Source organism: Diadema antillarum, unplaced genomic scaffold (genome assembly GCF_040938485.1).
Source record: "Diadema antillarum isolate AM-2024a unplaced genomic scaffold, OU_Dant_1.0 seq00002095_RagTag, whole genome shotgun sequence".
In the NCBI taxonomy this organism is placed as follows: domain Eukaryota; kingdom Metazoa; phylum Echinodermata; class Echinoidea; order Diadematoida; family Diadematidae; genus Diadema; species Diadema antillarum.
Window position 1 is genome coordinate 71,043 of NW_027272739.1, and position 22,628 is coordinate 93,670.

The 22,628-nt window shown below is 38.5% G+C and overlaps 1 protein-coding gene across 1 annotated transcript; it reads right to left on the reverse strand.

Annotated features, from left to right (window-relative positions):
* Positions 1–9,834: 9,834 nt before the first annotated feature.
* LOC139713916 (forkhead box protein J1-B-like) lies at positions 9,835–21,929 on the reverse strand. Its single transcript, XM_071625635.1, has 3 exons — positions 21,856–21,929; positions 20,209–20,891; positions 9,835–11,119 (listed from the first exon to the last, which is right to left on the reverse strand). The coding sequence occupies exons 2-3, from the start codon at positions 20,791–20,793 to the stop codon at positions 10,307–10,309; spliced, it is 1,398 nt and encodes a 465-aa protein (XP_071481736.1). The 5' UTR covers positions 20,794–20,891; positions 21,856–21,929; the 3' UTR covers positions 9,835–10,306.
* Positions 21,930–22,628: the final 699 nt, after the last annotated feature.

Below are 22,628 nucleotides of genomic sequence, written 5' to 3' on the forward strand. Positions count from 1 at the left end.
TCTATATGCAGATATATTATTATTTTGCTGGACTACAGAGGGAACCTGCTCGAAGAAGCGGATCCCTATATATCTGATTTCATCTTCTCTCGTAATCAGCCATTACGATTACATGATTATTATTTCACTTTTGCAAAATAATGAGATTTAAAAACAACAGCAGCAGCAGCAACAATAACAACAACAACAACAACAATAATGATAATGATAATAATAATGATGATGATAATAATGATAATGATAATAATGATAACAATGATAATAACAATAATAATACTAATGCTAATAGTACTACTACTACTACTATACTACTAACAACAACAACAACAACAACAACAACAACAACAACAACAACAACAACAACAGTTTGTAGTAGACCAGCATACAAGCAAGGACGTATTCACAACACTTTTCAGGCGGCATGAACCAAAACAGAGCAACAATAGTGCCATAATCAATAGTATTGCTACCTCGTTATAGCAAAACAGCAATCTCCGTTCTCCTTTTCGATTGCATGCGCGAGCTTGGAAGGTGTTATTATTGGAAAGATATGATATGATTACGCAATGTACAAACGTGACAGCTAATATTGTGCTGAATAGAACCGGAGGACCGGGGTGGGGGGGGGGGGGGAGGTGGATACTATCCCCATCTAATAAGCTCGATAAATTGTTTGATTCCAGGTAATTTAAAGCCCGTGTGATGCATCATGATACAAGTATTCTCCTAATTGGTGTTGTTTATTTTTCCAATTTACAGAGCGCCATTAATAGCGAGGAGGTTCGTTTAATTACAGCTTCTGTGCTCAATAGTGATTGTATATGCAAAGGACAATGCACCTTTGTTAGGTGCTCGGTCATGGTATTTTAAAGGGTTTGTGTAATTTTGGTTGAGACCTAACTTCAGGTTCCTAAAATCCTTTTGGTGAGATAATGAGAAAGCTCTTATGAAATATAAAAGAGCATGTAATTCCAATAGGAATTCAATGTTTATTTGATGAAATTTGATTTTGTAATGGGTGAGATATCCAAAACAAAGCAATCTTAAAAAGGTGGGACCCACCTTTTATTACAAATGCTTTGTTTTACTCTATTTTTGGATGTCTCAGCCATTCTAAACCAATTTTCATCAAACGAATTCCTCTTAGAATGGTATGTTCTTTACTATTTCATATTAAGTGGTTTCTTGCATATGACATCTCGCAAACTTATTCTCGTCTCCACCAATACTGTACCATCCCTTTAACCTGGGACTACAAGAACGTATGGAAGTGGACCTACACTCTTGAACTTAACACACAGACACACACTTGACATGCACATACATTTTAAGTATGTCTAGAGGTGTGTGTATGTTTACAAGTGTGTAATACAGTATTCAATAATGATTTACACTTGCACGTGAATAATAATAATAATAATGATAATAATAATAATAATAATAATAATAATAATAATAATAATAATAATAATAATAATAATAATAACAATAATAATAGTAATGATAATGATAATAATAACAATGATAATAACAATAATAATAATACAACATACGTACATACATACATACATACAATTTCTATAGCGTCATTCTCCACTCTGATTAAATGCTCAAGGCGCTTTACATCAAAGCGAAAAGACTGAAAATACAAGTAGGCCTACATACACCGTAATAGAAGAAGACAAAAAAGAAGACATGAAAGTCTGTCTTCAAAATGCACTACTAAACAAATAGGATTTTGAATTACTCCTAAAAGATGTTTTGGAGCTTGAGTCTTTCAGCTCACGAGGAAGTGAATATTCCACAGTGTTGGTCCAGCGTGATGAGCGAAAGCTCGTTTCCCCAAGATTTCCTAGAAAACGGAATATGTAAGAGACCAAGTGCAAACAAATAAAACAATATCCGTCTGCCTACATTTTTGTTTCATTGACTCTACTATGATAATACTGTATTTGCACATAAGTCATATTCACACATAAACATAGATAGACAAAATATATAGGGTTATATACATACATAAATAGATAGTTACGTATATGCATACGTAAATACATACATAACACATGTAAACACTAGAATTTAATACCATTACATAAGTACGTATAACTCAATGCATAGTTGCATGTTCAAACACTGCACGAAGTAAAGTGAATTACATTTGACATCAATTTTCAATCAAAAGCGGAGCGACTGAAGTAGGCGTAAATATTATTGTCTCGAACTTTATCGAACGATTACATAATAACTACCTTGATTTACCTGGAACCTCTGTTCACCTCTTCACGCTATAGTGGTATATGGTGGGGATCGACTCACTTCGTGAACAATGGGTTGAACAAGACCAGAAGATGGCTTGGTGAGAAAAGGAGATTAATTTCATCCTTTTTTTAGGTTCAAAGACTGTAGTTTTATAGAAACACACACACACACACACACACGCACACACACACACACACACACACACACATATATATATATATATATATACATATATACACACACATATATATATATATATATGTATATATATATATATATATATATATATATATATATATATATATATATATATATATACATTTATACATATATATAGTGTGTGAGAGATAGTTCCCTTCCCAAACGTGCGCGGTGCCTCATTGTGGGTAGCATATACTGAATATTCTGAATTATTACCTTTATATACACAAATCAATCAATCAATTCAATATAAAAATCCAATCTAACCTTATCTCATCAAAATAACATCATATATCCAAAAAATATATATGAATGAATTCTTATATCAAACTGCTGAAATATAATAACCATATTTTCTCATAATTCTAAACATAATAATTGCAAACAAAATCATATACATATATATATTACATGATTACATTTATGCCTATACATGATTACTGTTGAGCGTCAGGAGTTGATTTGATTGGATATGAATGATCTGATTATGTACAATAGTGTATAATGGATTTGAGAATATGATTTTGTGATGTTTTGATATGATTTGTTTGATTGTATAAAGTAAGAGGTATTATGATTGAATGTTAATTACTGTATTTTTTGGACAGAAGATGATCACACGGTGCTGTGATGCAGGACATCACGTCAAATGATACACGTCTCATGCAGGTAATTCATAGAATGTCATTGTTGTTTATATATCTGATTCAAGAGTTGATGATATTCTGGCAGTGGTTAAGGTTATTATATTTTGGTATTATAAAAAATATATGTATATGATATGTTGATTTAGATAGTATTATATCAACCGGAGTTGTGTGTGTGTGTGTGTGTGTGTGTGTGTGTGCGTGTGTGTGTGCGTGTGTGTGTGTTTGTGTTTGTTTGTGTTTGTGTGTGTGTGTGAATATATGTGTGTGTATGTATGTGGATGTGTGTTGATGTATACATATATACGCAATGCAAATAGACATATGAACATAATATATATATATATATATATATATATATATATATATATATATATATATGTATATACACATATATAAATGTTATTATATATATATATATATATATATATATATATATATATATATATATATATAATATATATGTGTGTGTACATGACTGAATAAAAGGGAGACTCAAGATCGAGAGCAACGTCCGCCTCAGTCTGTCTTTCAGTATATATTATATATATATATATATATATATATATATATATATATATACATATATATTAACACATGCAGTAGATTTCATTGTGTTATTCATTCTCTTCGCTGTTGTAAGGCAATGAGCAGTTTTTATACTATGGAGGTCAGTAAAAGTGCGACGTGTTCTTTTCCTTTCCTTATCCTTTGTGGTGTGGGTGGAGCCCAAAATATTAATGATGGCTATCGGGGGAATTATTCTATTCTCTCCTCGGGACCTCCCTGTTCTCTTACAGCAGCCGAGATGGCTGTCTATCACCTTCCTGGTCATTATCTCTTGGGCTTAATTAGCAAAGCGGACCCAACAGCTAGCCGACTATAATTAGCGAAGATGCTCATACAAAGAAGAAAAAAAGGCGAAAAACCAAACAAATACAAAACAAAGCAGAAATAGGCGCCAATATGTTGAATTACAATGGCTGATGATATACATTAACAAGTCAAAAGGAGGTGATCAGCCAACATGCAATATTGTGAATACTAAAAGACGGTTGCTGCGCTGAATGGAAATTCTTTTTTTTTTCCGTATGGGAAGAGACGTTGCATACGAAAGGTCAAACTTGTTAACAGCGCTGGAGAAGAGCCGTCGTGGTGTATCTACAACAAATAGGGAAAATTGATTTCTCATAAGGTTTTCTTTCAAAAATCACCTTTGTTTTGTTACTCGTATTTCTAATTTTGAAAGCGGTTGTAGTTCTTATCTATATAGGCGTCCAGCTATAAATAAATCTACTTTGGCAGACGGTATGACTATAGCACTGCCGCTTCCAGATTGGCTGTATACTAGCCATGTTACCCGCCCACGGTCATGACAGCAAATTCACCTGTCCGTGTTTAGTATGGACAGGGAGGTGGGGAGCTGTTTGGCGATACCCAAAGAGGGAATAAACTCAACGCTCCTTTCATTTACCTAAATCTATCAAAAGCACACCCATCCTTGTAAGAGATAAGAGAAAGAGGATAGATAGATAGATAGAATAGAATAGATAGATAGATAGATAGATAGGTAGGTAGGTAGGTAGATAGATAGATAGATAGATAGATAGATAGATAGATTATAGATAGATAGATAGATAGATAGATAGATAAATAAACAGAGAGGGGAGAGAGGGGGTGCGGAAAAAAGGGGGGTTAAGGGAGAAAGAAAGAAAGAAAGAAAGAAAGAAAGAAAGAAAGAAAAATACAGAGAAAAATCAAATACAGTTTTGCGGAATCTAGCCTTCTTTCCAGCAGTGCTATATAGATGATAATTATGATACAGATAAAAATGTTGCACAGATTATGACAGCCATGGGTTCATATCTATTAGCTTTAGTAATGTTGTCTCCGTTCAAAGATGGGCATAAAATGTGTATACCCTTGATATACTCTTCCAAGTAAAAATAATTTATGTTCTTTGTGTTCGTAAAAGCCCCCCCCCCCCCCGAAAAAAAGGTGTAAAGAATAGACAATCGGAAAAAAATCGCAGGAACTAGAAATATATGTATTTAAGATCGATGCCACAAACGTATGTGACATCTTTACCAGTTCTCGATATATCCTTGGTGCTGACTTTTCACTTAAAAAACTAATCTAATCAACCTAATTTGTTACAGTGTGCTCCAATAATTACATCGATGATGAAACAGCGATATTGCAGAGACAGAGGGCTTTTCAATTTTTAATGACGTTTCGTGACTGCGAGGGCAGCATTCAAGCATTTTCCATCATCAAGTCACGTAAAGGTTTAATTTGGGATCATGAGAGGCAATAGAAAATGTTACCCAATTTCATCGCTATACTGGTCATCCATTCCATTTGTCTTTCTCATAGGAAGAGGGAGAGAGTAGGGAGGGGTGGGGAGGGATGGAAGAGCGAAGGGGTGGGCAGAAAATGCCTTGCTGTAACTTTATATGAACGTGACAGCACCACATCTAATCACGAGCCATTTTCTTTGCTGAAATGGAACGGAATATCGTTGTAGTACTGAAAGGTGCGCATGCGTAGCAGACCAGCTCGAGGCGCTTCTTCTCCCCACCTCCCCCCCCCCCCCCCCCCGGCGGTCAATGGCAGAGTCGAGGAAAATAATGGATCAGAACGGAAGACGGAAAAGCAAAAGACAATCGGAGATCATAATGCATTGATCGTCCTTTACTTACGTGTGTCCTTCACGCCTCAAGTTCGCCACGCAAAGAGGACCATCTCTTGGCGAGTTCGAGGTTGCATCAGCAATTTGATCACGGGTTTCAATGCACCGCAATCGACGGGTTTATGTACGATGGCGATACGTCCACTTAATGGTTTTTTTTTTTTTTTGGTCTCTAATAGCAAAACTAACAACAACAACAACAACAACAACAACAACAACAACAACAACAAGATTCAGGACATTTATAGCGATAAAACTATAGCACTAAAACTATCATTGCACTACCACTATAAACTTCTATACTCCAATATTCTATATGATACGATTTGTAATGATAATAGTAGACTTGTTTTTTCTCCACTCTTCCACTTCAACCAGATCTCTCCCTTCTTCCTCTATACTCTGCAATTATCATAAATGATCCTCACACTCGTACCCGTTATGGTGATATCGCATTTTCTGTCATTGCTCCATCTCTTTGGAACAAACTCTCTTTATATGTTCGAAATGCTGAAAGTGTAGATAAGTTTTAATCATCGCCTAAAACTTATTTATTTAATTGATTATATTTTCATGGGCCTATACATCACAATATTGGGTAGCTGCACGCTGTATTTCAATTAAACTTTTTTGTTTCCGTATCAATTAGAATCAATAGGAATGTCAGTATTAAGCGCTATGTGAGTGTTATTTAGTGTTATTATTATTATTATTATTATTATTATTATTATTATTATTATTATTATTATTATTATTATTAATATTATTATTATTATTACTATTACTATTATTATCAATATTAATCGTAGTAGTGGCAGAAGTATAGTGATATAGTAGTATACTAGTATAGTATTAACAATACTGTTAATAATAATGATAGTAATAATAATATTAATAATAATGATAATAATATTAATAATAACAATAAGGAGAAGAAGAAGAAGAAGAAGAAGAAGAAGAAGAAGAAAGAAAGAAAGGGAAGAAGAAGAATGAATGAATGGTAATATTGTTAATAATGTTCTTTGCACCAGCGGGTGTACACTCTTCAGTGGGAGCCCTTTGCTATAACCACTGACAATAATCCTTTACAGCCAATGACTCAACCTATCAATACATTCTGTCAGAGTATCTTGTGTTCTGGCGAACTGAAAACTCAAATCAAAAGAAATAGCCTCGTTTACCTCTGTTTTGAATTTATGTATCATCATAAATATTGTTTGTTGTATGAATTGACAAACGTGGTATAAAGTTACGCATGGTTACAAAAATCGATGCAGAATGTCAACTATAGTTAGACATTAGAAATAACAAAAATGACTGGTAAGACACACCCTATTCTATAGAATTGTCTTTAAACTTATTGCTTTCAAGAAAATTGTTCTGAAGCTCTCAATAGATGCTTAATAATAGGTGATTCTGTAGTGTGTATGTGAGTGAGAGAGATAGAGAAGGAGAGAATGTGTATGTGTGTGTGTACGTGTGTACGTGTGTTTGTGTCCCTGTGTGTGTACTTGTGTGTGAATTACAAAATTAGAGACATTCAGTTTGACTTTCCTGCGTCCATTTGAAACGTAATTGCTGAACAAATTCGATTAATGATATTGTGGAGTACAGCTAGGACAGAATTGAACTAAGTCTAATTTGAGCTCTGAACAATGCATTATGTTAACGTGTGACTTAACGATATATTTTGAGTCAAGAATTTTATAGGATTATAAACAAATTTGCCTTTTTAATGCAGTGTACAGTGAATTAATGTATATCGCAATGTTTGTTCTTTGCAGTATGTGAAAATTGCTGTTATCAATTGCGGGTGCTCGTATGTTAGCATCATATTCAACAATGTAGCATTTCAATGAAAATTTTGGAGGGCTCTCTAAGTCTAGAGTCGAGAAGTATCAAAAGAAAAGAAAAATCCTGTAAAAATAGCGATTTTAGTCCTACCATCTTTCGTGCAATTTCGTAATTAATAATAAGCGCACGCGCGCATACACACACACACACACACACACACGTACCAATTTTGTACTTATTTTATTATCATTATGACAAGCAATAGTGGGATTATACTCCACAATTCACAACTTTGAACTTTGCCGTCGAAATCATGGCGTATTTACGTTTATGTAATTTTCATTAGTGATTTGTGGAATGTTATCATGTGTTATTGTTGGGAACTTTACGTTGAAAGTTTATAGCTGCCATCAATACATTTATCCTATGAGATATTGTGAAAGACAAAAGCAGTAGAAATAAACTACATGTATATGTGTGAGAAGCGAAAAAAGTAAATCAAACATCAATACACTAACCAAAGAAATTGTGCTCTCCAGAAGTCATTATCGGAAATGGCACTCAGCCGAGTGTAAACTCATCCCACATGGCAGAGAGAGAGAGAGAGAGAGAGAGAGAGGAAAAACGAAACTCTCAGCAGTGTTTACACTGGAAACCTAACGATCTGTCATCCAACCAATCGATACACCAAACGATGGTCGCCTTCAGGCCCCATTTTACCCTTTGCCCGAAATTTGCCCTCCCTACCATCTAATCGTCATCAAAGCAAAAGATGGTGACTTATTTCCCCTCCATATTGACGTTGCCATCTTCTCGCTAATTTACTCCTCCGATCAGCACAGCAAACATCACCTCGTGTCCGTCAACTTTCACGCACACTCCTATTCTTTCCGCTCCTGCTTATTCGTTGATATCAGGGGCTATTTTATACAGTTGTAGTATTCAATGATATCTTATTGTCTGCAATGACACACCGCATACACTCGTTTCCATGCATGACATGATTACACGTACAGACACGATATCGAGGTTATCACGCATGCGCAAGACACACTCATTTACACACAAACACACACACACACACACACACACCTGGTAAACAAACATATGTAGAAAGAATGGAGACATTAAGATGTTTTTAAATATCGTCATGATTTTTGATAGTTTTTATTACATTTGTTATTTCATAAATTCTATCTTTCACAGCAAGCAGTACATGATTTTATCATCCTTTTCTTTCTTTTTTTAAAGTAACTGAGCCGACAACCATATGGACTTTTTTTTTTCTCAATTGAACTGCACCAGGTTATCTCTTCACTGAGGAGTGTTGTACAATGGCAAAGGAAAATAAAAGGGATGTATAGTCTGACACACATACACATCCTTTTCAGATCTGGGTAATATTGGCTGACTTCTGACATTTGATTGATTCAAAATTTTGGGCACTTCCACAGCAGCTGCTGTGCCTGCTCGACTAGTTATGATGTCATTGCTAAATACTGCGCACCACAAATGCACGTCAGTGTTTATGCATAAATAAAAGAGGTGTATCTCACATACAGACACATCATAACCAAAGTTTCAAGACGTAATATGTACGCTGTCAGAATTGCAAATCAAAATATGCTCAATCAAAAACATCAATATCGCGACTCCAAGTATAAATAGTCCAGTCAGCATCGACAGGTAATTTCACACAGCTACGCACTTCAAAATATTGATTATCATATGAGTGAAAACAGATTTGTGAAGTGACAGGCAATGATATCTGCATAGAATTGCAAATGAAAGTTGGTAGTATCAAAATCTCGTCCTTTCGGACAGGCAATTGCATCTGAGAAGAGTGGATGGAATTGAGAAAATGCCGCATTACAGGGACTGTCTGTGACTTGCCGCAGGTTTCAGGATGGACGGAAAGAAAAAACACCTAGCAACAAAAGAAGTGTGGGGGAAAAAAAAGCCCAAAACAAAACTGAGACCCTTCTTCAATGGAATATTTTGTAATGAGATGACTCTTGGGTCTTTGAGAGAAAAAAAAATAGCCAAACAAACACAACACACATGTAGTTGGTCCAGCATGTACCCAAATAATGTACAAAAGCAATAGCACAATAAAGCAAGAAAAGAAACTCAGTGTATCATAAAATGCCATGCAAACTTTGTGAAAAATGCAAGATTTTTCATGCAAAATGTTCTCATGCATGCATGATATGTATATTGTTAATGACACTCCACAGGCAAGTGATATTCAGCTAAATGCAACACCCCTTGATGTGCACACCAAAACTCTTGATCAGTAAGAGTGCTGTTGACTAGAATATTTCACTTTGATGAAAACAGGAGACAGATGTTTGCAATGCACGACAACACTGCAAGCAGACACTGTGCAAGAATGGAATTATCTGACATGATACTCAATCCTACAGAGACAACAAAATTTGGAAAATCTGCTGAGTGTGGTATTCGATCCAGCCATACACCAACACCGCAAGAAATTAAGAGTGCTCGAGGGAATCGTGTTCCATGATTCTTCATAAAATATCTTTATCTATACACATTCAACATGTATCATGTCTTCAAAAAAAAGCATTGTCACTGGCCAGCGTGATGTATTTTTGTATGTATATATCTAGATTTAAACAATAGTTTCTCCAGGAATTACTGTTTTCTCTCAGAGTGAGTAAGTGTTCTCAAAAGAGTTCTGTGCTCCTTTTTATGGCGAGGGCATCGGATGTTCTTGCCAGGGCATAATGCCCTCGGCCAACTGGCCAAAGTCAAAGAGATCATTGAAAGTGGCATTGTTGTCCAGGGTCCTAACCTCTGCCCAGGGATGTGAGGTTGGTCCAGTGGAGCCAGCCGGGGAAGGTGGAAGGTCAAAGGCAGCAAAAATGTCCTCCAGCTGATCGTTGGACGGATGCAGGTCAATGTCCCTAAACTGCTCTTCAAACCAAGTGGGGCGGGGTATATGCGTGCCACGGATGGACAAATCCAGGACTGTCTCACTGTCATGTTCTGATGGTGGCGGCGTGTCCATCTCCAGAGAGTCGGAGTTGTCTGACTCGTTGCCGTTGAGGATGTCCTCAGTCTTGATGCGCATGCCGTCCACCTCAATCTCGGACTCAAAGATGGAGTTCCAGCTGAAGTCCTCCTTGAGGACGCTGCTGGGGATGCTGTCATCCAGCATGGTGGAGGGTCGGTAGCTCTGCGACCGCGCCCGCTTCGCGGAATGTGAGGAGGAGCTGCCGTGGTCGGATGCCTGCCGCTTCTTTGGTGCACTCTGCTTGCGGCTGTGGTGCTGGGCCTCGCAGGCGGCAGAGGATGCCTCTTCGTCGCTCTGTGGTTCGGTCTTGATCTTGATGGGCAGCTCGCGGAAGGAGTTGTGGCGACGCTTCTTGAAGACACCATTTTCAAGCTCATCAGCGTGGGCAGGATCGATGCGCCAGAAGCCGCCCTTTCCAGGCTCGTCCTTCTTGCGAGGTACCTTCTGGAAGCACTTGTTGAGAGACAGGTTGTGGCGAATTGAGTTCTGTGTGGACAAAGCAGAAGAATGCAAAACCACTTAATTGCAGATCATGAGCAACACATAGTGTTATGAAACACTTGTCATGCAATGTTTTCAATAAGACAGAATTTACATGGTCCATCAGCCAGTGCAAAACGTGGCCCAACCTCTTCACAATATGTACCATCAATATCAGCACTCTAAATTCATTGTACAAATATTATCCATGGATGTTAAGCTTTGCTATCAAACTTGCGCAGTGTAGAGTGTTAATCAAGTTTTTAACTACACGTAGATCAATTTCAGGTCACAATCCTCAACACTGCTTGCACAAAAATTTCTGCAAAATCATGGAATACCCAATGGACGTGAGCATGGAAACAAGGATAATCATTAACAATGCTACAATAAACACCTGTGGTCATGGGTGAGCCATTGAGCCAAAGACACAAATCAAACATAACCAGCAGACAGCATCTCTACATGCCCTGCTGTTTACAACCGCAACCATGGCAACTGCCACTAGCTTTAAACCCAGACTTTCAAATCTGCTCCGGGCAAGCGAGTGCCTTGGTATGCCGTCTCGTGGGAACAAACATGGCACGCTTCCAACTTCGCTACGTGACCCCTCGGCTGCAAATACAGGTCAAATTTTCTCTCATCAGCTCTTTGTGTTCCCAATTATGTGTTTCTTTCTTCTTCTTCTTTTTTTTTCCTCTCTCTCTCTTCTCAGGCGAGTCATATACATTGTACAAACCAACCTGCTCTGCATGGGGATATAGAGCTAGGCTTGTCCTTTTCATTTCAAAATCTACCACTTTTCGTGGTCTCATTCACAGGGCACACAAGCACAAAGACATCCGTGCCAAAGGGTTTTTATATTCAAAATCTTATGCTATAGATGATGATTACCATCTACAATCTGGCGGTCTTTGAAAATATTTTGTTTGTCAGTATGAATAGTAAAAGAAAGAGATAAAGGCAGCTGGGGGTCTATCTGATGTTTACACACCATGACCTCGCCCATTTATGCCAATCAGTCAATCAAAGGCTTCACACTGACAAAAGAGGGAAAAAAACAACAACCATAAGAGCAGGTCGCCAGTCCACAGAAACAAATAACTACTTTACATCATTATCAAGACTTGCAGTACAAACATATTGCCAGGATTATCTGAAATATGACACGGCAAAATATGATTACACTGGCAGGGTTTACAAATGTATATTTGACTATCTTTGTGCGTTTACAGATGTCTAGACTATGCAAACTGAATGTTTTGAGGATTGACTGAGGCACCAACTTTCCATGTGAACATGAGTACACAGAATGTACCGCATAGTGAGTCTGTTCACTGTAAATGAATGTCGAAGACCACAATCAAAATGACAATATGTCAGCTTTTTGATGTCATGATCAGTCCCAATTCCATTCTCACGATCCAACAATCTGATCACATAATATTTCTGCTCTATTTACAAAGTGTGCTTTGTCCTTCCAACCATTAGACAATGGCTCTGGATAGACATTGCATGATGTCATGAATTAAAAGCAAAATAACAGCAGTTCACTGAATAAATTCAGAAACGTGCAACTGTGTACGACATATGAAAGCCTATAGCACAGACTCAAACAATGCCCAGCGGTGCAGCCCCGTTAAGGAAAGACGTAAAATATGGTTGCCAAGAATGTGGCATTGCAGTGGTGGGAGAAAACGGGCACCACTCCCTTCAGCAGACTGAGCACTCAGAGTTCAGGCAGCAGTCAGCCTGCGGCTCCTTGTTTTACAGCAATGTAAATTCTCATATCAAGTGCAGTTATAGTGGCTTTGTTAATGTACAACTTGTACCTGACCAAAGGTTTTGATTGTACCCGGTCAAGGTGGACAGCTGACAATTTTCTCCAATATAGTGCTCACAATTCATGATTAGAAAGACAAGTACAAGTACCTGCTCAATGTAATATGTACCCGGTATGTGAGTGGTCAAATATTTCTGATGACAGAAATACATGCATATATACACTATTTATGTGTTTCTAAATAGCTTGAACAGCGACTGACCATAACAAAAAATAAAAAATAAAAAATGAAGATAAAAAAAAAACCTGCTAATAAGACTTACTCCAATGATAATGGTTGCTTAAAATAAGTAAGATCTGCTACCTAACTCAATTTTACTGAGGACTATGATGGTAACCATATCAAGACAATCTACAAAAAGGAAGAGCTTTGTTGTATATCGTTACTGTTTACACTGAAAAATGATAGAATGATAGAATGATAAGACCAGAACAGTAAGCAGAGCATCACTGTAACCAGCCCAAGCATCTGTGTATGGTTACCATGGCAACCATACATGTTGTTTATTAGTCATGTGCTGGCCCTTATATGTCAGTTGGAGAAAGAGAGAGAGAGAGGGGAGATGATATATATGGCTTCTTCGTCTTTATGTCAAATCTTCACATAGTATATCATCTTGCGTGCATGTGTATGTGGGTTTTTTTTTTTAAGTGTACATATGTGTGTGTGTGTGTGTGTGTGTGTGTGTGTGTATTACACCCCTCCGCTGCAGGTACACAGTTTTTACAACATTATTATACATCTCCACCAAAATTTACTTTTAGATCAATTCTGAGAACTGCTGTCAGTTAATGTTTTTTCTTTCTCACTCTCTCTCACTTCCTACTATCTATTTCATTTCATTTTTTGCTTTTTCTCTCTTCATAACTCACTTTCATTTATATCACTTCTTTCCACTCTAAATCTTACACAGTCCCATCTTTTATTTATCTCTATTGCATTTGCAAATTTACTCTCTCTCTCCAAGGATGATATCTGTAAATGTTACTCTTTTGGTCATTTCCGATCCACCCTAGCCAAATTCTCACAACCAATTTGTACTTAATACCAAGTCCACAGGGTCGCGTAATTGCACGTAGGTAGTATAGGTTGATAACACACAAAGGGATGAATATGCATCCATCCGTATTATCTGACATGGATTCATCTCTGAACTTCAATTCCAGTTGCCTGCACCCATCACCTTGTATAATCTGTTGATGTTTGAACAGTGTGTTCATTGTATAATAATAGCTCCTCTATGATTTCGGGGGGGGGGGGGGGGGGGGGGGGGGGGGGGGGGGGGGGAGTTATTTGTTTTCTGACACCTGATTCAATATGATCTGATTGGAAAACCCACTTCTGTAACGCCTCTTGCATAATATAATCAGGTTTGATGATCCAGGGGGTGCATAATAATTATCGCTACTGGCTACGCTTTTAATATTCTACCCTTCTGGGATTTTTTTTTTCAATTCTATGAGCATGAACAGTTTTCCATCTAGGGCAGTAATTGTCTTACTACTTGCCAATGCTGATAGTATGGTTCTATTAATATCAATGCAAATACTAGCTAACATCTATCACAATCTATGGAGGGATAACACGATGAAAAGAAATAACTTACTGCTTTCATCTTCCTGTAGCAGAAGTGGCTTGGATACAACCAACTTTGGATTTTTTATTGGACGAGAGAAATTAAGGAACTTATTTTCTTTCTTGTAGTCTTTCATCCCTCAGCATCAGTGTAATCTTTTATATTTCCTTCAAATGCTGAACCTCATGATTGGTCACACACTATGATTCCAGTCTTCAATTTAAAGAATCTTGCATGGTGTGGTACAATCAATATACCAATTGTTGCAGAAAAAATATGAATTACAAAAAAAAAAGAAGAGAAAAAAGTCAACCTGCCAATTCATTAACAAATTGATCAATTAACCCCATACTTCAACGGCACTGACCTCCTCCTGACCTTGAAACAGTGAATTCGCAACCCAGCGAACTTGGGCGTCCATTTGTTTGCGACCCAATGCCGAGCAAAATTTCATCACCTGCTAGTCACGCACTGATACAATATTGATGCCAGCAGTGGAGGAGGCCTTGTCAGAAAGGCGAGGCGACTTGTGTGCAGTATCCAAATGGAAGGGAGCACACACGTTTGAGCATCACGCCACACGATGTATGGCAGTGTGTCACTCTCTGCACAACCCATACTCATCATGCTAACTTACCCCAGGTGAGCTAATATTGGCAATGATGGAAATGAAATCGGGGACTGACTTGCGTATTTACTTCAAGTACACAAAACCAGCGACAAAACCATCAACGTTTGACATGACACTAGTCCTCCACAATATTCTTTTTTTTTCTTGGCTTCATTTCAATACAAATGATGAAAAGGATAAAGCCTTTACTCTATAAAGGCTGATGGTTAAAGGTATGAAAAACAATTTCTACTGTATATTGTTTTTTTGAGCACTTCTGGCAAAAAAACAGAAACAAAACAGAAAACATTCATTGCACTGATCTGAAAACCATCACTGCATCTTTTATGAATTCTTAATTTGCCTCTTGCATCATGAGTCTCAAAGTTAAGAACCCTGTGTAAAAATAACATGTAAGCTCATTTCTGATTTTGACTGCCATCACCATCATGGGTGCAATCCCTGTGATAGCTTCAAGTTACTGGACATGGTTGCTCACATTCCAGGGGAAGCTAAATAGCTAAATACATCTTTTCTTCTTAATAACACAACACTTTGTTAAATTATTGATTTAATTATTACTATTACCTACACTATCAATTTTAGCATGATATAGGTGTGATATACTTTCCATGAAATGTCACCATATCAGGTTCACTTTAGTGTTTACATTGTGCAAAACTTTAAAGTGGTGACAAAAACTAAACCATTGCAATTCATCAGTTAGGCCTACATGTACCGATATTGTATAACTTCAGTATTTTTCACCGAGTGCTGATTGACACTCCCTATCATTCACCATATTACAAACTTGACCGAACGATCGGTCTGTATCTGGTTGTTGGGGATACATTCCGGGAGACTACGTCTGGCTTCACGGATCCCCTCCTGTACGGAGGAGAACGATAATGTCAATAAAAATAAAAGACTCCTCCGGACAGATGGATCTTTCTGTCTAATTACAAACATAAAATGAATTGCTACAGAAGATTACAAATTCATCTACCCAAAATAGGAACAATAGGATGAAATGTCCTTTGATCTGAGTGAAGAACCTTAGAATGCACCTTTGACACAAGATGAACTTGTCATACAATGTATGATTAACACTTAAAAAACAGACCTGAGAATAGTTAAAAGCGCATAGTCCTGGCGTACGCATTCGACTAAACCACCAGGACCATGTGCCTTTAAGACTACACATTTTATGTGTATCTAAGTAGACATTGTAATCTTTTCCCCATCTTTCTTTCTCACCTACTCGCTCTCTGTAACTACAAATGTATTGTATGCTCACACTCAGCGCTCACACTACACTGTGTATTTTGAATGTTTAAATGCCAGCAAGATTGTTACGCATCAATGCATATCGAAATACTGCATGTAAAGGTATGCAGATGTAATCTCTTTTCTGACAAGCAAGGAGCATGATTTTGGCAGAGAGGGAAAGACGGCCATACAAGTCGATGGATGAAAAGAAAAATGCCGATCGATACGCCACGAGGAGTCCCAAAGCAAGTCACACTTTTGCAGACAATAGGCTCCTTGCCCTCCACGGCGTATCAACCAATCAATACCTTTGATTCGACTCTCTGGCTCATATGAAAGCACGCAGCCAGGACAATCAAATACAACATACAAGAAAGAAAAAAGGGGGAGGCAAAGAAGAAAAAGAAAAAAGAAGAGAATCTGCGGCTAAAGCTCTCTTGTGGGGGGCAGAAGTGATCCCATTCACCCCCAGTGCATCTGTTTTCTCCCCCTATCCCTTATCCCCCTATTCTTCTGCCCCCCTCCACTTCATTTGTTCCTTCTAGCCTGGTCTTTCAGAAGAGCCGGGCTTCGCTTGTTATGGTTCCAGCTCCTTTCCTGCGTGGCGTGGCGTCTTTCGAAAAAACGATGAGCCCTATTTGTATTAACTATTGACACAATTGTCTCTGATGACATGTGGGAACACGCCTTTCTACACTCGCTCTATTTACATAGGAGAAGAAGAGGCCATAGAGTGCAAAAGATAGACCAACATGACGCTGGCATGATAGTCACATCAAGATTAGCGCGACTGTTACACAATATTTTGCAAGCTTCATCTCCCTGCCCTCATGGAGTACTATGAATGAGCTCAGAAAGTAATTTCTTTCTGGTTTTTTGTTCCCCCTCCACATTTGAGTGAGCATGACTTGCATTCTTCTGAAGCTGTAAGACTCTCTTCACATGTATCCTATGTAGTACATTTTGACCATAATTTCCTAAAGTGGGAGATGGTAGGCATACACCTTTAAATTTCTACCTGTTTCTGTCTTAAAAGAAAACAAACAACCCAGCAATGAATGCTACATGAACAGGGCAGTACATTTCAGCAGGGCATTTAAGATGGTAATTTGTCTTTTGAAATAATCTCTTTTAAAAGAAGATCAGCTTTAAATCTAACAGATACTGGATAGAGAAATCTACTCAGTTTTTTTATGGTTTTGACCGTACAAAAGATTTACCCATGTTGAATGGTTTAGGAAAAAAAAAACAACAACTGAAAATCTAAGAGAATGAAAATCTAAGAGAAAAACCTCTTGCTTGATGGACAAAGTTCGAGACAGGGAGTGTCACCAAATATTGCGCGCAGAAACAAGGTCAATAAATTGGCCACTCATGTCAAAAGCATACCTTCATTTATTAAAACCATTTCTATTTCTATCTAGATCTGAACTGATTACATTATCTGCACCAACAAATGTCTCCTTGAGCTTCGCCAACCTTGCCAAAGTAATATCCGCTGCCGAGATTATACAGAGTTCCATAAAATCTAATGCATAAAATCATGATTGAGCCTTGGGAATATGGCAAAATGAGGACTTTCCCAAAATGAAATCCATTCACCAACCAGTTTAATTGATCAACCTTTTGTACATTGACAGAACATGTCATGAGCATTTTCTATCACAATAGTATCACATTAGAAATGCCTTGCATTTTTTTTTTCTCTCCTTTCTACAATTTTGCACACAGAGCGCAGCGAGCGCTCCAAACAAAGATCATTGATTACCAACAATGGGGGGAATAATGCACACGTGACAAACCTGTCTACCTGGTTGACAGCCCGATATATCCTTATGTAGCTTTTAGTGAAATCCAGTCATGCACGATGCAAAACTTTGACATTCGATTTTGAGAATGCACCCTCTCCTCATTCATTTAATTACTGGTATATCTTGCTACCACCCCCCCCCCTTCTCTCTCTGTCTCTTTCTCAATATCATCTCCTAACCAGCTACCGGTATCTTGGACTCCATCTTATATTTCCCCTATGGTGGATATCATCAATCAATGGACGACCCTCGCATGGATGCACTTGATCACGTTCCAAGCAATATCTGACACTCAAGTCTACACACATGAATTAGTAATGTGGCAACCAAGTACTGTACATTAGGGCCCCTGGTGGATATAAATGGAAACTGAAGGTCACAAGGAGATGGCAAACTATGATATTCTGTATCTAATCAGGGAAAGGAAACTAGCAAGACATATTGGTGTACATATTGTATTGAGGGGACCTACAGCTGTGTAGTAACATTAGGGTACATTTTCTAAGTGTTCTACATTTCTTCATGGTAGCCATGCCGTTTCTAAGCATGCATGAGCATTCTCATTCTTTGGTTCCAAAGCCCTCACAGGATAACATCATACATGTAGTTAGTAATAGTCTTAGAAGGTTTAGGACCAAAATCCCCACCCATCCTCTTTACCCCAAGACTTGGCTTCCAAGCATCCGAGTAGAAATCTCCCTCTTTTTTTCTCTTTTTTTTTAATGCCCTTTTAGGAGAGAAATTGAAGGGTGACACTGACCTACTTTACTTCTACTTGCAGCATGAACCCCACCCTGACCTGATTTTATCATGCTGGAAACTGATGGGCTAGTCTAAGTGTACAGAATTTTTGTTGAAGTTACAATGTACACGTATAACAGCCTTTATAATACTCCTCTGATGCCATTTAGCTTATTTACCTACTAGTTCATACTTAGGCATTGAATAGCTGTGGTTTAACAGTGTAATACTCATATCACATTTTAAACTTAAATGGTCAATTGGATTGTTGCTTCTAAAACACTGTGGACTTTATTGAAAATTGAAAAGTAAATGATTAACCAGTACATCTATTAGTGCCTTTGGTTGAAGTGAAATGTCACTACCTGCCGGTACATTTCACTCAAGATTTTGTCATAACCACATCAGACACCCATCTAAATACAGGGTTTCCATATTTCTGCAATGAGTGCACTTGAATTGTGCAAATTTATGCCAGTACAGAAAGTCCCTACAATATATCCAGCCACTGGCACCAGAATAGCACGTGCACAGAAAATGGGAGTGAGTGTGGAATCCCACCAAAAACCAGAAAATCCATTGACTGACTTCTCAGCAGGGGTTGACCCGCACTGACCCCAATTTGACCTTTGCCACTGACCAGACTTTATCAGCTGTGTGGTATCAAGTTTCACCTTAGGGGGATGAGAGGGGATCCCACTGGTAAAGTCTGGCTTTCCTGGTAGGGTATTTTCCTTGACCTTACCAGGTCACTGTCTACAAACAGGCAGCCCTGATAAGTAGTATGGATCTGGCTCACACAACCTGGCTACCTGCTGAGTTTTGCTTTGTTTTGTGTTTTGGGGATGTGTTTTTTTTTTTTTTTTTTTTTTTTTTAGGGGGGGGGGGTGGGATGGGGAGGGTGGTAGGTGGGGACACATTTCACCATCAAGGTCAATGTATGGACAGGGTTTGTCTCAACTCACAATCTTTTCACAGCTTTCTTGATGAACTCTATTCCTTTTCAAACGCAAGGATTTCTTATCTATCACAGTCTCGTCTTCACTATATAACCAAACTGCGTAACATTACTGGGGTTGGTATACAAAGGAACATTTTGACGAACACATGAAATGTTATCCTGACAAGCCTGACCAAAAAAAAAAAAAAAAAAAAATTGCCTTAAGATAAAAAAAATGAATTTGATGTGAAAGATGCTCATTCATTTATTAAAAAAAAAGAAAATAAAATTAAAAATTATTTACCTGCCAGCTGGGATCTGCAACCTGGTAGTACTTGAAGTTCTCTGTGATCCACTTATAGATGGATGAAAGTGTGATCTTGTTCTTCTTCGACTCCTTCATTGCCATCCAGATTAGGGTGGAGTAGGAGTACGGCGGTTTGACACTAGAGTTTGTCTTGTAGTCGATCTTCTGATCGAGCGGGACCGGTGCTTGGTGATTGTGATGATGGTGGTGGAGGCTTTGTGTTGAGAATTTGGTCACCTTAATGTCTGAACCAGAAGTCCTATGTGATGATGATGATGAGAACTTGACAACACCGTTGCCGCCGTTGTGGATTTGCAGGGCACTCTTTTGACTGTTCTGGATGGAGAGAGGGGTGGGACTGCTGGGCGGGGTCGGGTTCTGGATGCGCATGATCCTCAAGTTCTGGAGCCAGTTGAGGCTGGTCAAACTGTCGTCCAGGTTGTCCTCTTTCGGCTCCTGCTTCGGGGGCTCCTGAATTGTTTGAAGTTTGGTAATCCAATTCTGTTTGAACTTCACCCCAGTGTCCCTCGTAGTCGAAGTGAGGAGGGGAAGGGTTATCGTGGCGACCTTTGCTGCAGCCATCTTGGGCGAGGATGGTCAGTGGAAGGGAACGGGGCAGTGACCAGTGTTTTGTGATGAAGTATTCCAAGGGAAACTTTCAATCCGACTTCCACAGAGAGCTGTCAGGGGTGTCAACAATGCAAACAGAAGATATTAAATCCTACTTGATGTGACACATTTAACAATAGTGCCACTTTAGTGGATCTACTTCACTAATCACACTTACACTCACAGTCATTGCTGATAACAGTCATGGTGATATCAAAACAAGACAAAGTCTACCTACTAAAGTAAAATGATACAATATTTGAACTTTGTATAGATCTAGACATGTCTAGATCTGGATCCAATTATAGATCAAGATTGAGTAGAAGCCAGTTACTTTAGACTCATAAATATCAAAATAGCAAAATGTTTCATGACTGCAGTCTTTCTAACAATAAACATGATTTACCAGGTATATAGGCCTAGGCCTAACGTTAGTCATTATTGATTAAGTACCTGTAGGTGTTAGAAGTTATACAATTTACAAGTACAATCATGTATTTGGTAATGTCTGCACAAAAATATCTATAGCTAGTTGTATCAAATTAATTATCAGGATGAGCAATCTTACCCACTACTGTATCACGATTTTTATTGGTAAGCCCCTCCTTTGATCCTACGCACCACTTTCAGGCCGACAAGATTTTGCATTTGTGTGTGTGGGCCAGCCGCCAGCCAGCAGCGCATAAACCACGCGCTTAGAGTCTCTTCCTACGCGTCACTCGGAAGTTTTTATGAAGCGCGTACACGCGCCTGACAACATTCCGCGCATAAATAGGATGTTTTTGCTCACTACACCTTTTTGCTACGCCATTAGTTGAAAAGGAGACAATTTATTTGAAACAGGTAAAGGTAGTACAAAAGACAGGTAAAAAGCTCGAAATTGCTTTGGTAAAATCATAACATCTCAGAAAATTGTGAGAAATGAATATCTAAATCGTGACAGTTCTTCAAAGCATACTCTGAGCAGGTAGGCCTATGACATGGGACACATTTGGTGGTGGAAGACACGGTGTAAACAAACGTAAACAAACTCACATGCAATCCGCTGATCACAAATTCCTGTACAGGTGCCGGGGGAAGGCAACCAGGTCCAGGGTATAGGAAATAAGAAAATATTGCCACGTAAAGTTTTTTCCGCGTTTTACCTCGTATCAAGAGGTTAAAACGAAAGATCCAGTAGTAGATCCCTTGTCAGTTGGCAAATATGTGTAGAAAATGATATCTGCAAATTGATCAAAACAACTCGTGTTTTGATTGTTGCTGCGACGGGTTGTAACAACCTGTTACACACTTCTGCATACGCCGAGAGAAGAGCGAAAGAGCGGGCGGACTTCCGTGCAGATCGTACGGCGGTCAGCTGTTCGACTGCTCGTCGCTCCCACTTGCCGAGGGAGGAATCAAAATAGATATCAACATGTGAATGAAGCCCGGTCACATAGCAACAGAGTAAACAGAGCGATCAACAAGCTCCTTCGCCATGCTCGCTCGCTATTGGTCGCTCCGTCGACGGCAAGCTTTTTCGCCCGCGGGGCATAGTCTGATCACTCAGCCGTAGTACGGTAGTCGATTCACCGCGCAAATAAGTACATGTACACATGCCATTCACGTGGGATTATCGCAAGAGTAAAGAGCGAGCCAAAAAAGGGTCATACCAGTAGGGCTACTGCATGAATCTCTCGAAACCAATTGCAGAATGTTGTTTGCAGTCACTTGTTCACGGTATTGATATGAGTCAAATGATGTATTGTAACGCAAAAGAGGGAACGTGATAATGATACAAGTAAATCATACAATGAACACCATAGGTA